General features: G+C 40.1%; 1 protein-coding gene across 10 annotated transcripts in view; it reads right to left on the bottom strand.

The window, feature by feature from the left end:
• Positions 1-6,744: 6,744 nt before the first annotated feature.
• The window catches only part of LOC121096597 (transmembrane 4 L6 family member 1-like), a 53,727-nt gene continuing 44,417 nt past the window's right edge, over positions 6,745-16,054 (bottom strand). For 6 of the 10 annotated variants that reach the window (XM_040612732.1, XM_040612733.1, XM_040612727.1 and 3 more), the window contains 4 exons: positions 13,905-13,994; positions 13,673-13,821; positions 12,139-12,319; positions 6,745-6,949 (listed from right to left, as the gene is read on the bottom strand). In XM_040612732.1, the coding sequence (XP_040468666.1) occupies positions 6,842-6,949; positions 12,139-12,319; positions 13,673-13,821; positions 13,905-13,994 (528 nt within the window). In that variant the 3' untranslated portion in view covers positions 6,745-6,841. Of the gene's footprint in view, positions 6,950-10,629; positions 11,220-12,138; positions 12,320-13,672; positions 13,822-13,904; positions 13,995-16,054 lie in introns of those variants that run through there. The other 4 variants (XR_005830610.1, XR_005830609.1, XR_005830611.1 and 1 more) reach the window with 4 other exon arrangements.

Below are 16,054 nucleotides of genomic sequence, written 5' to 3'. Positions count from 1 at the left end.
CAGCTGCCACTTATTGTATGGTTTGCATTTCTAACAGTGTCTAGTGTTAGATGTTGATATAGCTGAATCCTAATGGTTCTGATGTAACAGGGTTATGTGCATTACTGCCAGTCTGAAGTACATAATTTGCTTTTCTCTGGGTGTTCATTCTCTCAAAACCAGAGTGCTGAATACAGCCAAATGTTGCCCATACAGCTGCAAATGAGCCATATGCCCACTTTACTGTGGATCCCTGAATTTCCACTGGGAATGAAAAAATAATTCTTTTAGAAATTAAAAAGACTGCTAATTTAAAACAGATTATTCTTTTTCTTCTCATTATTATTGTCAAGAATGTTAGCTTTCCATTGCAGCAAGGCCAGGGTATTTAGAAGAGTATAACAGGCTAGCACTGGCTGCTCACAAGGTTCCCTCCTATATCCTCTCAAATCACTTAATACTTCGGCAACAACAACAACAAAGTTTACCTATGAGTATAACATAAGAAGAAAGCCAGTGCAGCTATTAATGTGCACAAATTAGCATGGCTGACTTCAGAGCTGTGTATCTAATCTTTCAATCAGGCCCAGATGCCTTTCTAAAAGCCTTACTGCAGGATGGCTTTTTTCCAGTAATGGCTTTGTGCAGTTAAGAACTCCCGGGATCCAACGAGCAGAATAGGCTGCCATCCTTTGTGACTATCATGGTCTGTCTGTAACTAACATTTATTCATTTAGAAATCATGGCTTCATCCAGTGCACTGATTCTCAAGGGAACAAACTCTCCTGACATACTGGGCTTTTAATCAGGCCCTTTCAGAACAACAAACATTCCTATGTTCTAAACAAAGAGAGGTGACCGTAAAAGCAGTTCTATAGCAGTTTATTCAAAAAAAGGTGATTTCAATATAAAAGCAGTTTCATGGTATTCAAACCTTCCTATTGTCAGAACAAGCTGGAGGGTAAAAAAATGAAGTCATGGCCAAGGACAACCAGACAGGTTAGAGAACAACTAGAAAAATGTAGATGTCAAAGAGTTCAAAAAACTTCATCCAAAATAGAGAGGCTTGAGAGAAAAAGATTTAAGACAAGGGTTTCATTTGTCTTTGCAGCATGCAAATCTACCACTGTAAACACTGGAGAAGCCATTTCTCTCTTCTTCTGGGGGGTGGGGGAAAAGCAGTGAAGATTTCCTTGCCGTTTTCAGAGAATCCCAGGCTGCAAATAAAAGAGGAAGGAAGTAATTGCCCTCTTTCTTCCAACTTAATTTAATATGGAAATTGTTCAACATCTACATCCAATCTAAACCTGACACCCCCTCAGAGCTCCAGAGGTGACCCTGCTCTGCGCCCCGGGACAAGCTGGCAGTACTGCTTTTGGCTTCACTGAAAGCTGGGCTGGGTCCCAGCTGGATAAGGCTCTTTCACTGGCAGGCAAAATGGTTTTTGAGAGAAACTGCCTCAGGCCTTGACCTTATTGTAGGTTGCTTTTACAGTAAATTCCTCCAAGAAATGCTTCCTTGCCTGCTTGCCCAAGGCCCTCTGCGGGCACCTGCAGTTCCCCTACCCTGACTGACCAGCACTGGTCTGGAGACTTAGTGCTGCAGAGGCACTGCCATCTTACCTGTCTGCCCTCCCAACATTCCCCACCATGCATGTGTGTGTGCACAGATGTACATATATACCTGTGCACACACGCTTTTGGGGGTTGCTGCTTTTCCTAATTAGAGTCTTTCTCGAATCTGCTGTCACTGAAATTGTTGGCTACATAAAAACCCTGAGGGCTCCTCAATTCCAGTGCAGATGGACAGGGAGGGGTAAGCATGTCTAATTTCACCCTAACTCCAAAGCTGGGGAAACTGAATGTCATCCTAAACGGCACCACTTCACATCAGTGTGCAGGTTAGCAGCATGATTCACTTGAGCTCAGGTTCCAACTAATTCTTCTGTCCAAAGCAGAGCCCTCTCAGTTATTGTTTCAGTAACCTACTGAAAACATAGTAAAATTGATGCCTAGATCATGACTGCTACTTATTACCTCTCACACCTTCTTCTGTTTGCTGCAAAACCCACACGCTGATAAGAATAACTAAATTTAATGCTAGAAGAAAGGCGCACAGAAGCCTCTGCTGACATAGAAGTAACGAACCGAGCACTGGTGCTGAATTCTCAGCCACACTTTTTTTTCTTCTCAATCCTAACCTTAGCAGTCAGAGTTAACACTCATCAACCTCTGTACCACAAGGAATTAGTGGATGAATCAAACACAATAGATATATTATTGATACATATCCTCTGATAATAAAAATGCAGTAGCATAGAGAATGCATAAACCAAAAGGGTAGGTCCTCAACTGAGAGAAATTGCTGAAGCTAAACTGACTTGGAGATGCTGAAGAAATTACCTCAGATATTTTGTTACCTGGACAAAAACAGAGTATGTTCCACAGAGTGTCCGTCTCAACTCAGCAGCCACTTTGAGGAAACAGATGATCAGCTGGAGTCCACTAAGAGCTATCAGAATAGAGAGTAAAATGATGTTCCACTCTACTATGTTAGCAGGTTCAGTGCACCGAGACCAAGCAGGGTAATCTGTGAGGTACCTATTAGAGAAACAGCAATGTGAAGTAAATTAAATGCAGTGGGCACAATAAAATAAAATACACATTATTTTACCTGTAATATATAGAAAAAGCATATTGGGTTTTATATGCTTCAAGTTTAGGAGCCAGACTCTAGTCTTTCTTTATACCAGCATAAATCCTGCATGGGCTTGTCAAACGCAGCTGAGTCAAAAATTACTTTTCTCAAACACATCTGCTTCATTAGTTTCCCTGTTAGACACCCAAGTGTTAGAAAGACACTGCCATTTTTTTAAATGGCAGAAGACAAGTTTAAAACAAGAATTTTCCTTTCATTGATTTAATTTCAGCTGTAGGTTAAGTCCAGCTGACATCAGTACCTTGCAGAGAGCAGGAACACCCCAACACCATCATTCTAACCAGTGCATACAGCCTAAATGGCAGAGCTAAGAGTCACCACGTGCAATTTCCAGTTATTCTAGAGCCATGCTTTGCATCCTTGAGGATCATGATGTGCACAGCTCATGTGTGCCCTTTTAACTGCGAGACATGCTACAGCCTGGAAGTCAATTGCAAGAAGCTTTGTTAGACTCACTTGCTCAGTGTCGGTCACTTTTTTTCCTTCAACATTCATAACTGAAATGCTCTGAAGCAAAACTGGAGTGCATTGTTCAGCATCTGGCCCTTTACGCTGAACTCAAAACTCCCATTCTTATTTTCAAGTGGGATGGTAATACTGGTGATACGCAGCAGAGATTGCAGGATGCACTTCAGTGTTTTAAAGTAAAGCTGACTTAAGTTGGAGAAGGCCACAGTTTAGGAACCACTGTTGGATGCTGAAGGAACTTTTTTGTAATCCTCTGACAAATTTAATCCTCAGTGCATTCAAATGCAGCTGGAACAGCTTGGCATTATACACCTTGGAATATTAAAATCTTACAAAACTTTGGTCTTTTAAAGGGAGAATATAAAATATTGCAAAAGCAGCCTCAGGTTACAGATCTGAATCAAATCCTTCACGCCTCTAGGAGGCTGGGACATGGACACCACTTTGTCTAGCCCACTTAAATGTTTTATGAGACAGAGCAGCTGTATCAAACCACAGACTCCATTGATCTACAGGAGTTAAAAAGAAACCTACTGCATCACTAAATATAAAAATGCCATCTATAACCTTTGAACAAAAAACTTGAATAATTTTAGAGAATATTCTGAGAAAGTATCCATCTACACTCACTCTAATTTTATATTCTTTATTACACATGACTGTGACCACCACCTGAAAAAGGATACTTAGCTAGATGATCTCCAGGTCTGATCATTACAAAGAATCTTACACTTAGCCTTTCCTTACCAGGAGGCAAATACCTTCTTTGAGGATTCTGATGCTCAAAAGACTGGGCCATTTTGTGTTAAAACTCTGAGAGAATTTGTCTGACTGTTGTTTTAATGAACAGTTTCCTCCAGAACAGTCACATTGATGTTTCTTACCCTCCAGCAGTGTCTTTGAAGATATAATCCCAACCACCTGATGAATTGCAGAAGGGGCCTTGGATCAATCCCAAGGTAAAAATGATGCAACTGTATCCAGAGAAAGCAACTCCAAGAAGAGCTAGCACAATTGAAATAAAACTCTGAAGTAAAGAGAGAAAAATAATATTACTGTGTGGGGACATTGTTCACAGCAAATACAGTCATTCAGCCTACCTAGCTACTTCCTTGGGGTTGAATTTCACATTTGATTGTCCCAATCTTCAAAATTTAGAAAGAAAAATACCAGGTAAAGAATAGTAAGCACACACATGCAAATAAAGATTAAGACAGAGTTTAAGACTGTTTCATAATTCTCAGTTAAATACTGTTTGGGGATTATTTTTCTTTAAACTTGCATTTTTGCGAAATTGTTTCCCAAAATGCTAGAGGAACAAAACCACTCATTAAACATGTTTGCATCCCAAGTAGTGTACATTGAGTCATTACTGGAAAAAATAACTTCCAAATAATACAAGCAAGGGGATGAAGCTATGTAGTTGGGGCACTTCATTGAAACTCCCAGGCCTTCTAGATTCTTATTCTATTTTACAAGGATTTTTTTTGGGGGGTGAGGTGGGGTGGGTGTGTTGTTGTTTGTTTAATTTTCTTTCATCCTGTTTATGCATGAGAAGGAAGGAGCTATAAATTCTGTGACCTCTCAACCTGACTTAGAATCCTCTGTGAAAGGAAGTGGAAACAGCAGAGGAGAGGGCAGAAGGATGTGCTAGATATAGGGGTCCTCGAACTTTTTAACCAGGGGGCCGGCGTGGATGAAGTGGCAGGCAGTCATCTGCAGCTGCTTGGTTTCCCCCCCCCAACCCCGGGTGGGGGGGATGGGGGGGGGTGTCTGTAAATACCAGGGGCCGGATTGAGGACCCTGGCTGGGGGACTGTATCCAGCCCGCGGGCCGTAGTTTGAGGACCCCTGTGCTAGAATCACAGGAGCAGGAAGGCACTCAGAACAAATGCTAGAGATACACACAAAAATAAAACACAAACTCACCCTGTAGGTTTTGTTACAGCTCTCACTCTGGCAGCACCGATAGAACACGCTGCACTCCAGTGTTATTAGAATTACTGCCAGTAGAAGGATCTATAAGGGGACACCATAAGGTCAGTGAAATGGCTGCAGATATTAAGCCAAAGTCTCCTTTGCCTGTGGAAGGCAGGGACTGCACCTGTTATGTTCTGCTGGGATTTTAAAGCTGCTCAGTAGGAAAGCACAATTTCTCAAGGCACACCATGGAACTGGACCGTTTTTGTTAGGCTGTCACTGTGCTTGTTTCTTATACCTCAAAGACAAGAGTACAATGTCTCCTACCACAGTAAAGTGTTACTAGCATGGACAAAGCTATACCAGTGAAGCTGAAAGAATAAAAATCAAGCTCACAAGTAAAAGAATCAGTAACAATGAAAGGAAGGATATTTGATTGGTACAACCACATTAGTTCAACCGCTTCTTGCTGACACAGCTACACATATCAGGATATCACTTTCCTTACTAACACAGTTAAGCTAGAAAAAGTCAGTACCTACAAGCCTTTCATTAAATTCACCTGGACATTCATTTAATTTCCCTGTCAAGTATCCATACTGTTTTTCTTAGATTATTGGATTATGCAAACCTGATACTAGAATCATTTCAATAAATGACCAGAACCACGAAGTGCCACTCAGACAGGCACTGGTTTCAAAGGGGAAACATGAAAAAGGAATGTTTCTGAGTCACAACACTATTCTCTCACATGCTGCTGCCCTGTTTGTAACAGGGTAATAATATATACGTTTTTAATAAATTGGTAATAATCCTAAGGCTAAAAACACTTTTGAAAAGAATGTCTCATTTTTAGTAACTCTCCCACTTCAGTACCTTCATAAACCCCCCTTACTTACGCAGATGAGACCTTTTAAAGTACTGATTGCGTGCATGTACTTTTACTACATGACTCTTTTCTGTCCCTGAGGCTACAGTCCTTTATGAACATAGCAAATAGTATGAGCTGTGGGGAACTCTGTGTTAAGTTCATTACTACAGATGAACATATTACAAATGTAATGGAGAAAATCCTAACATGCCAATCACAGTGAGACAATCTTCTGTATTTAGCCCAGTGACAGTGTCACTTGATGCACAGCAAACTGCCTTCTAAATACTGGGCTGTATACAGCTCTTAAAAACATCTCAACAGTCATAAGAAGCTTTTTTAGAATCATAGAATCATTTAAGTTGGAAAAGACCATTGAGATCATCAGGTCCAACTGTTATCCCCAGACTGCTAAGTCCATCACTAGACCAAGGTTTGGTTTCGTTTTGGTAAAAGAGCTGTAATTCAATTTCCATAGAGGATAAAATCAGCATAGTGCCTGCCTCCATAAAACAAGCATAAATGACACATAAATAAAAAGCCAGCAGAAAAAAAAAACAGTCAACCCTGCAAAATCACTTACATGAAATTAAAATAGTATACATAGCATGTAATTCAGTATATTCACATTTCTTTCAGCTTGACCGCATTTTTCTGCCTGCAGTGTTTTTTGGCAAAGTAATCCATATTCTCTTTAAAAGCACAATTACATTGCTGCACAGTAACCCAGTATTATTTGCAATAGAATGTAATTCATTAAAAATCCATATAATCCACACTTACCATCACACCTGAGAAACAGATCCCTTCAAAATACCACACATAGTTGGGAAGCTGGTAACTGGCAGCATGTGAAGCTTTCCCATTAGGGAAGTATAATAGTATGTTAACAACAATACTCCAAAGTGCAAGAGGTATCAGCAGACAACTCAGACAGCTTCCACATGTCTCTAAAGCCATCTCTCATGAACTTCAGACGTTTTGCTCTTCTAAGCTAAAAAAAAAGATGACAAGGTTTTAAATATCAAAAGCGTTTTGACCTCCTCAGCTTGATTCAGTCACTTCATATTCACAGGAACTGGGTAAATGGGGTATGATTCCAGAGATAGAGAAGTGCTTAACAGTTAGCAGAATAATAGATTAATATTGCTGTCCAAACTCATTATCCTTTCTAAGCACATGTCTTTGAGAGGCAGTTCCCCTTCTGTAAGATCCTCCTTTGTGATCTTCCAAATGAAGTATGCCTAAAACTAGTCAGACTCAGGAAGGAACTTAAAAAAAAAAAAAAAAAAAAAAATCTCATTTCCTGGTGACTGCTTAGAAATGCACTCCTCCCGAGAACAAGGATTATGATGCAGATATTCTGTGACATGAGGCAGGTTGCTCAGCCTTACTGCCACTCAGAGTCTTTTCTACCTCAGAAGGGGAACGGAGCTGCCAAATGACAAATCCAGTCTCTGTACAGAGGGGCACTGCCTCACACTACAGAGAATTAATGCCAGAGCTTGCCAGATACAGCCCCCTAAGGGTGAACCAACACTTGCTGCTGACTTGGGGCAGCCTCACAAAAAGACCAAGCTGAGTCTTGGCCACTTGGCAGAGAGAACAGAAGCCCATATAACACTGGCTAGAAACTGCCAGGCATTTATGATCAACACTTTGATTATGCTCTTCCACAGCATTATGTGGCTCAGCTGTTTACGAATTAAATACTGATGTTTCTCCAGTTGTTCTATTCTGTACTTACAGCTGAGTATGCATAGCTACCAACCTGACCCAGGTACATGTGACTCCTTGTGCAGGATAAAAGGTCTGGCTGTTTTTTGAAATGCCTGCCGTTTTGCACTGTGCAAAGCCAAAGCCGGACAGCTTCCCCATTTTCATGTGTCATCATTCCCTAAGCCCCAAGCAACTAAACATCCATGCTAGTAACCCAGAGTCAGAGCAGTTTGAATGCTCACAGCACAGCCCAAGCCTTCTTTCTATGCCCCTTGTCAGCCATCAGAAAAGTAGCTCCACAACAAGCTTAGGGTTTACTCTATAGGAAAGTCATAGTCAGAGAACAAAAAAATCAGGGCTCTATCAAAAGCAAGGCTGATTTTAGAAGCAGTGACATTATGGCATATTTTCCTCCTGTTTCCTCATGAGCTGTTTTAGGCTCTGCACACATGAGGCTTCTCTCATGATCTCATAAAACCTCTTTTCATTGCATGTTCTAACTAATTCCTTCCTATTGCTTCAAATGAGATCATCTAAGGAAATGGGCATGGTGGTACTCATGCAATTACACCATTTTTCTACCCATTCTCTGCTGTGACACTCCCTTTTCCCTCTCCCCTTCTTATTCTAGGAGGTTTCATTTTGAAGTCCTCAGACTTTACTCTGAGAATCTTCCTGCATTACCTGTATTACTCCCTAATCAGTACACTTTTTTCAGGCCTCCATCTCATCAAAATTAGTGACAAATTTCCCTTTGCAGGCTCACAGACATGGACAGAACTCATATCATCAACACTGCACTTTACAGATGAGAGTAAACAGCTGAAATAAAAGCAGGCACATCACATCCCTAGGATTGATTTTTTTATTCCAAAACTCAGAGATCACGTAATAGGCTGAAATATTTTTCTCCTAAAAGCAAAGGCCAAAATTACTATTGAAAGCAGCTTAGTTTATCATAAAAATTGCTGCTACTTCCCACAGTAATCTGTTCCGATTAGGAGAAACTCACTTGGAAAATGACACCCGAAACAGCATTTTGCAATATAGAAGTCTACATCATGACTTAGTTTGTATTTAAACTGAGCCGTGCAAATACCAAATCAATGTGTGGGTTTTTTTGCTGGCATGCTATACTAGAACAGGAAGCAACCTAAGTATTAAGCAAACCTGGAAACCAGTTTCTCAGATATCTCACCAAGTGTTGCAAGAACTGCTTTCCCGTTCCTGTCAATATCCATGAGTTGATGCCGAGCCCATTAGCAAAAAGCCACATTTACTCTGGATGAATGATTTCTCTGCTAACTGAAATGAATATAACCTAAAAGAACCACTTCTCCACACTGTAACTGATAAAAGTGCCAAAACATTGTCTTATGCATCAGGCAACAAAGGAATTGAACTGGCCTTTTTAAAATGACAAGGTAAACACTGAGCACTAATGCTATGCATTAGTGCTACATAGATGTGAGCTAAAGTTTTAATTCTAAACCCTAGCCTAATCATTCTTTCAATTAGAATTTCTAAAATTGTTTCAGTTCTTTAATTAGTTGTTTTGTACCAGAAAGACAAGTAATAAGTATGCACGCATAAAGGCAAAAACTCTGTTAAGTTGAGTGGGAATTATACCTTATTCCATTGAGACCCTCTTTTCCGCCTCTCACTCCACACAATTTAAACTTGCGGATTGTTTCTTCACATACAAAGACACCAGCTGCAAGGAATTTGCTGTCTGTATACACACATGCACACACATATTCTCCTCCCTCCCACAGCACAGCATGACAGGGATAAACAAAGCAAGCAGAAACAGTACTAAAGACTGCTCTCAACTACTCCTATGTATTTATGTATGGATACATGGTATTGCAAGAAGCAGATATCCTGAGATTCTAAACACAAACTCTTCCCATCTGTGAGTTCTTTTGCTACAGTGGATGTGCGCATACCATTTCATTTTCACAGTTAATTTCCTTTTTTCAGATATGTATTTGTACTTGGCTTCGAGGACAGCCTGAGGGGATAGCCTCAAGTTTCTGGCTACCTTTAAAGACCATCCTCCTAGTTACAAAGAGTACTAAGTACACACTGACACCTGTGGGAAATTCTTTTTCTCCCACAAGCAGAAACTAACTTGCTCATTTTCAAAGATGACATTAACTGCTAGATTCCAAAACTGAGCAATAACAGTAATGCACCTCATTTCTTTGAGATAAATGACATGTCACATTTTGTTTTTCACTTAAAAAATGCCATTGCCAGTAGCATAGTGACCTTGCCAGCAATGCTGTTGGAAGCATATAATTCAGATTTACCTTACCTTCTGATAAAACATTCACTGTAATATGCTACAAACTACGCTTCAGAGGTTCTTGCACAGGATCTCAGAATGCTGCCTCCAGGCTGCTTACTGGTGAAGTCAAGTATTTCAGAATAATCTATCAGTGCTGACCTGAATATGCACTGTATTTTCCAAACACTGCTGTGCCTGGGGAGCTGCTGAATAATGTAAAAAACAGGACCCAGACCCACATTTTGTTTTGTCTCTAGACTCTAAGCAGCCAGGGGAGGTAAGCCCTCCTTGGGAGAGTAGCAGAAGGGACACAGAGCTGTGGCTCAACTGTGTGAGACCTCCCCTCCAGTCCTTGGAATGGCCATCAGCAATGAACTGCCAGCCCATACCCAGAACTAAGGCTCCATGTACACAGTTGTATCTGTCACAAAGCTGTCATTGAACTATCATACCCTTGTTGATGCACCATTGCCTGGTTCAGCTAAATGATCTAAACCAAACAGTGAAGCAGTTCCCACTTTGGCAGAGCCTGCTGGAGAGGAAAAGCAGGTTATAACCCGACTCTTTATATTCATGTTCTCATGCCACCACTGTCCTTTACTCTAAAACCAGGAAAGCAGTGTCTCAACGAGGCAGGGAAGGAATCACCGACATCTGCTGGGTATTTTTAATACAAATCTTTATTTGTGAAATACAGGAGAAGCTCAGAAAAATCCTGAAAAGGTGAAGTACATGTATCTGCCCTTGATCATCCACATTTTACTACTGCTTTGTTTTTGCTGTAGCAGAGTATTCATTTATATCAGGGCCAGATTAGAATGGGTTTGTGCTCATTCCAACATCAGAATGAAAGTGCAACTTCATAGGGAAAGCAGCATAAAATACCGAGCTGTAATGTGTTGTGTCAGTAGAAAGTTAAAAAAAAAAAAAAAAAAAAAAAAAAAAGCATCTTTAGTGATGTGTTTAGGCAGTTGCCTATACTAAGATGAACCAAAGAAATTCAGGATACATTTTACCTTTAGATACAGGCAGGTTAGTAGAAAACCTGTGTATGACTGAGACAACAAAGGCTGGCCCCAAGTCAGTTAAATTGATGTCAACAGCACAGTTTGACAGCAAACTGTGCGTTTTAGTATGCATGGAATAATAATAATAATAGAAAACCAACCAGAAACCAACCAACCACAGAATAATCAATATACCACACATGCACCGATGTCAATGAATTGCCAGGTTTCTAGCAAACGTATGTCTGTAGGGGGAACAAAAAGAAACACATATTAAGGGGAAGAACACTAATATCGGATCCAACTATAACAGCTAAAATTAACCTGCATGGCTCTCTTATACTGCAGTTACAGCATAGAAGACAGGAATGAGAAGACAGTAATAGCTTTGAAAGAGACCCAACATTCAACTATGGCAATTAAAAATGTAAAACACATTCTTAGCCATAATGTGTGTGTGTGATACAAATGACATCTGGTTTGTATCTTAAACCATTGCAATCCCAACACTACTACTACGATACTGATGTTAACAACATGCTCAAACTCTTTGAATCAAACTCAAATTTCTAAAGAAATTTGGAGGAAATTCCCCTTCTTCACTGAAAAAAACCCCTTCCTTCAAAAAACCCTTCAGATCTGTCTGCAGGTTTTGTTAGCTATGCTCAATTTAATTCCTTCTCCTATCTTACTTCTACTAAGTAAGGCCAGGATGCTGCAGTTTTCATTACATATGGCACATCCTCCACCAGCTGCTGCAAGCAAAATACAAAGCTAAAGCAATATAGTCACAACAAGCACAAAACTGCACCACACAACAATGGTTTAGGCTATGGCAAAGACGACGACCACTAGGAGATTGGTATTTCAGCTATATCAGCTATACAGTGTTCATGACCACATGTGCCATGGAGGGGGAAAAAGCCTTCCAGCTCCTATACAGACTAACTTCACTGTGACAGCTGAGGAATCAGCTGAAAGCATGTGGTCACATACTTCCATGAAAATGCTACACACAACAGAGCAATAAAAAAAAAGTTTTACACTGAACTGTTGCTTAAGAACACCTAAAAAAATAGCTGCTGAGTAAGAGTCCACATCAGCATCAGTAACAAGTGTTTCATGTTCATCTGAGAAGCATTGTTATCATTACTAATGGCTTACCTCCTCATGACTGCAGCACAACCCACATAGTCCTCCAAGAATGGCATTGATAATCTGTATGAAGCACAGAATGAACTCTATTCCTCCCAAGACAAGAAGGATGGAAAAGAGGGTGACGTTCCACTGCACAATGTTTTGAGGTTCTAGACAGTCAGCCCACTTCTTATACTCAAACAAGTACCTGTAGACAGCAATTAAAAGCATATTAACATTGTGACAGAGTAGGATGCTTACCATAAACCAGAAACAAATTACATCTAGTTTGTAACTGCATCGAGGATAATCACTCTAAGTAGGAACAGAAAATGCAATGGTTTATTCCATGCAATGTTTGCTCTGTTTAAGTACATGTTGAAATAATAACAATACATTTTTGTTGAGTCTTAATTTCTTTTTAAAAAAATAATCTAAGCTATAGAGGCAGAATCTTCTGTTACTGATTAAAGGAAGACATATGCTCAAGAAAGCTGAAAGAGTTAAGCTGTTTCTCAAAACAGCTACAGAGTTTTTCAGGACTGGGCCTTTGTTCTAAAAGCAGCAATTACTGATCTGAAGCAAATGTGTCACTTCCTCTCTTGTGCTGCTGCTGTCTTTGGGCCTGCTCATGCCCACTCTGGAAGAGCCAAACAGCAAATTCAGATGGGTACTGCAGTATTCCAGGTGTTACTGCTCACCCATGTCTTCAGAACATCAGCACTGATGAGCCTTCAGCAAAGACTTAACTCAGTTCTATATTCAGCCATAGTTGTGGGGGGTAGGGGAGGAAGAATGCCCTCTCTTGGGAGAGATGCAACTGAAACATAAAATTTAAACTCTGCTGCAAAGGAGCTTTATGTGGCTTCTTAGTACTGTTTCTAGGGTGCCATCAGCCACAAACTTACTAGAAACAGCCCCAAGGTTGCTAACCACGCAGATACTATAAAAGCATGTCAGGATGTCATGATGCAAACCAAATCCTCTTCCAACGTACAGGATTTGTGGGGATTAATGGCAAATAGCATACAACTCAGCTGCATAGGCTTGTTTTCCTGGAGAACCCTAATTAGGGATAATTAAGTGCTTCTGACCCTCTCCACCCTGCGGTGTACTAAGTTTCTTATAAACCTTTTCTAGTTTCATTTACAAAGTTTCTATGCCATTGTCATTAATGAAGGTATTATGCCAGTTTACACTGAGGCGAAGCAACTTCAGAAGCAAACCTCACAAATGATAAGAAAAAATTCATAACAACTGCTATTCATAGTTTGTAAATCCCTCAAAGCCCTAAAACTTTATGTTAGAGATAGATGTTCATGGACATGAACAGTACATACATATATGGTCAGATGCCTTTTTGTAGGACGGTATATTGCTTTGGTTTTAAACTACAGCAGTGTGGGTAACTGATGATATCTGTTCACTTCTTAGTGAGCAAGAAGCATACATTTATGAATGGATCTTGGTATATGGTTACCGGATATTGCTGAAAGGTACTGCAATAATGCCCATGTGTACATGGGGGAAGATATAACATCCTCATGAACAGACAACTTACCCTCCAGAAGACTCAGTGAAAGGATAGATCCAGTTTCTTTCTAGGTGAGTAAAACAATATGGTCCATGAGACAATCCCAGTGCTGAAATGATTATGCAGTATCCAGAACCAAGGATCCCAACAAAGGCCGCCAAAACTGAGGAGAGCATCTGCACACCAAACATAGACATGAACTTTTAACACATCCACCACTTTGGTATTATCTAGGACTGAAGCATAAAGGCTCACTCACCACACAGCTTTTCCCACAGTCCTCATGGCCAAAGCACCCACAGCAGTTGTCGTTGTGAAGCCCAATGAATACTGCAGCTGGAATGAGCACCTAGGTACAGAGCAAATCAACCACACTGTTCTATTTTGTTGCACAGACAGGGCAGATAAAACCCAGTCCTCCCACTGCATTCATTTGTATTGCTTCTTGGCAGGGGTTGGGAGGGGCAGTCTGTATAGATTATTCAGTTTTACTCCTATTTAACACACTGGGCATCTCCTGTTAACATCAGTAGTACCAATACCAGGAAAGGTATATTTCTGTTTCCACCCTGTGTATACACAGCACTTAAGAGTGTGAACAGCCTGTCGTGGTCATGGTATTGCTGCATTGTAAAGTACTTCAACTTTAAAAGTTTTTGTTTGACATTAAAGGCTATATCCTGCAAATACAAGCTTTGCAAAAAAATACATTCACTTCCTGTCAAATGAGGACTTCAAGATAAGCCTCTCACAATTATTTGTTAAAAAAAAAAAAATCCAACTACTACCAACATGTGAGTTACTGAAGAGTAGTCGTCACTGTCTATGTGACATATCAGTCTGACTAGAGTAGAAAGCCTGGGAATATTTTGCCCAGTTGAGGCAAACATCTCATTACAGAAATATAGCTTTCTCTAGGTTTTCACAACCAGTTTCCAGTGACAGAAATGCAAAGTAATAAAGCAGAAGCTATCTGTAAGAAACATAAATCATCCATACTCCAGAGCTTTTAGCATAAAATCAAGGAGCAGAGCTGATTAGACAGAGCATCCTCCTAACCAGCACTAACAGGACTGAATAATAGTGTGCACTTAGACTCTACACCCAGGAGTACCTTGAAAAACCATAAAGAAGGAGCAAAGCATTACTTGCAAACTGCACAGATTTATTTAACAAGACACTAACATAAAATCTATCCAGTTAAACAGTCACATACTTGTCAGCCCTTACTTAAACCTATTGCTGAGCCCCAGTGCTGTAGGTCTGAAAGAAGTTGTACAAGTGTGTTCCAGGAGCAGTTGCATTGATTTCACTTGTATTATTCTGTGTGTAAAGGCCAGTTCTTTGCAAATCCCAGTCTAGGTTCCAACGGGGCTGTAACACAGCCTCTCACAAGATCGACTGCACGATAACGCCCTCTTTTTCAGCTTGTGCTTTGTAGACACCTTGAGATCTGTAGCACATTCCTAAGAGAACTTTTAAAAGCAAATGAAAAAAGGAAGCCTGGAGTCAGGGAACTTAAATATGCTACAATGTAGCCCACAAAACTGAAAAGGCAGAAAACAGCATCTTCAGATTAACAATGTCCTGTAATAAACATACTCAGTTCTTCATGCTTTGCTGTTACTCAGATGCAAAGCTTTGATAACTGCCACTCAATTCCTCTGAATAAAGAGCTAAGGCAGAGAAATAACTGTCAACATCTCAGACAACAGAAATTAATGATCTGTAACTAAATGCTAGTTATCTAGGGACATTTAAAAGGAGAATAGTTCAATAATATAACAAAAAAAATTAAGATTTAACCCTTTATCCAAACCATGACCCACTGAGAGGCTCGGTTCCAGTTTTGCATTTGGATTCCACAACCTAGACCCTATGATTTTCTCAGCATTACAGTGACATAATGTTGCAGATAAGATAACAAGTAGTAACTAATAATACCTATGGAGTAATATACTTAATTTCTTTTGATACAACTCCAGACATACCTGTTGATGAGGTATTTGATCAATAAATTAATGTAACTAATAAAGAAACAGTAATACCAAGTAGCTCCAAAATAAACTTGAAAAAAACACTGGCTCATTACTTACCAAAAAGCCTCCACCTAGAATGCCATGAAGGCACTCCACATATTTGCCGAGATGATGCTCTGAAGCAAATCTTGTTTCGCCATTGGGAAAATAAAGTAAGATGTTGGCTACAATGCTGAGCAATGCAAGGATGAGCAACTTATAACCAATACACCTAGCACACTTCACAAAACTCATGTCCTCAGCTTTGCAAATCCTTCTTCAACTAGTCCAGTCCAACCTATCTCATACCTGTCCACGCCTAAAAGAAGATCAGCCTTTATTCTCACCTCCTTAAATACTCAGGGTTACCTAGCGACCTGGATGACGTTTA

The sequence above is a fragment of the Falco naumanni genome, chromosome 13 (assembly GCF_017639655.2).
Source record: "Falco naumanni isolate bFalNau1 chromosome 13, bFalNau1.pat, whole genome shotgun sequence".
NCBI classification, from domain to species: Eukaryota; Metazoa; Chordata; class Aves; order Falconiformes; family Falconidae; genus Falco; species Falco naumanni.
Note: the sequence above shows the minus strand (reverse complement) of the source record. Positions and strands in the feature narration are given on the sequence as shown.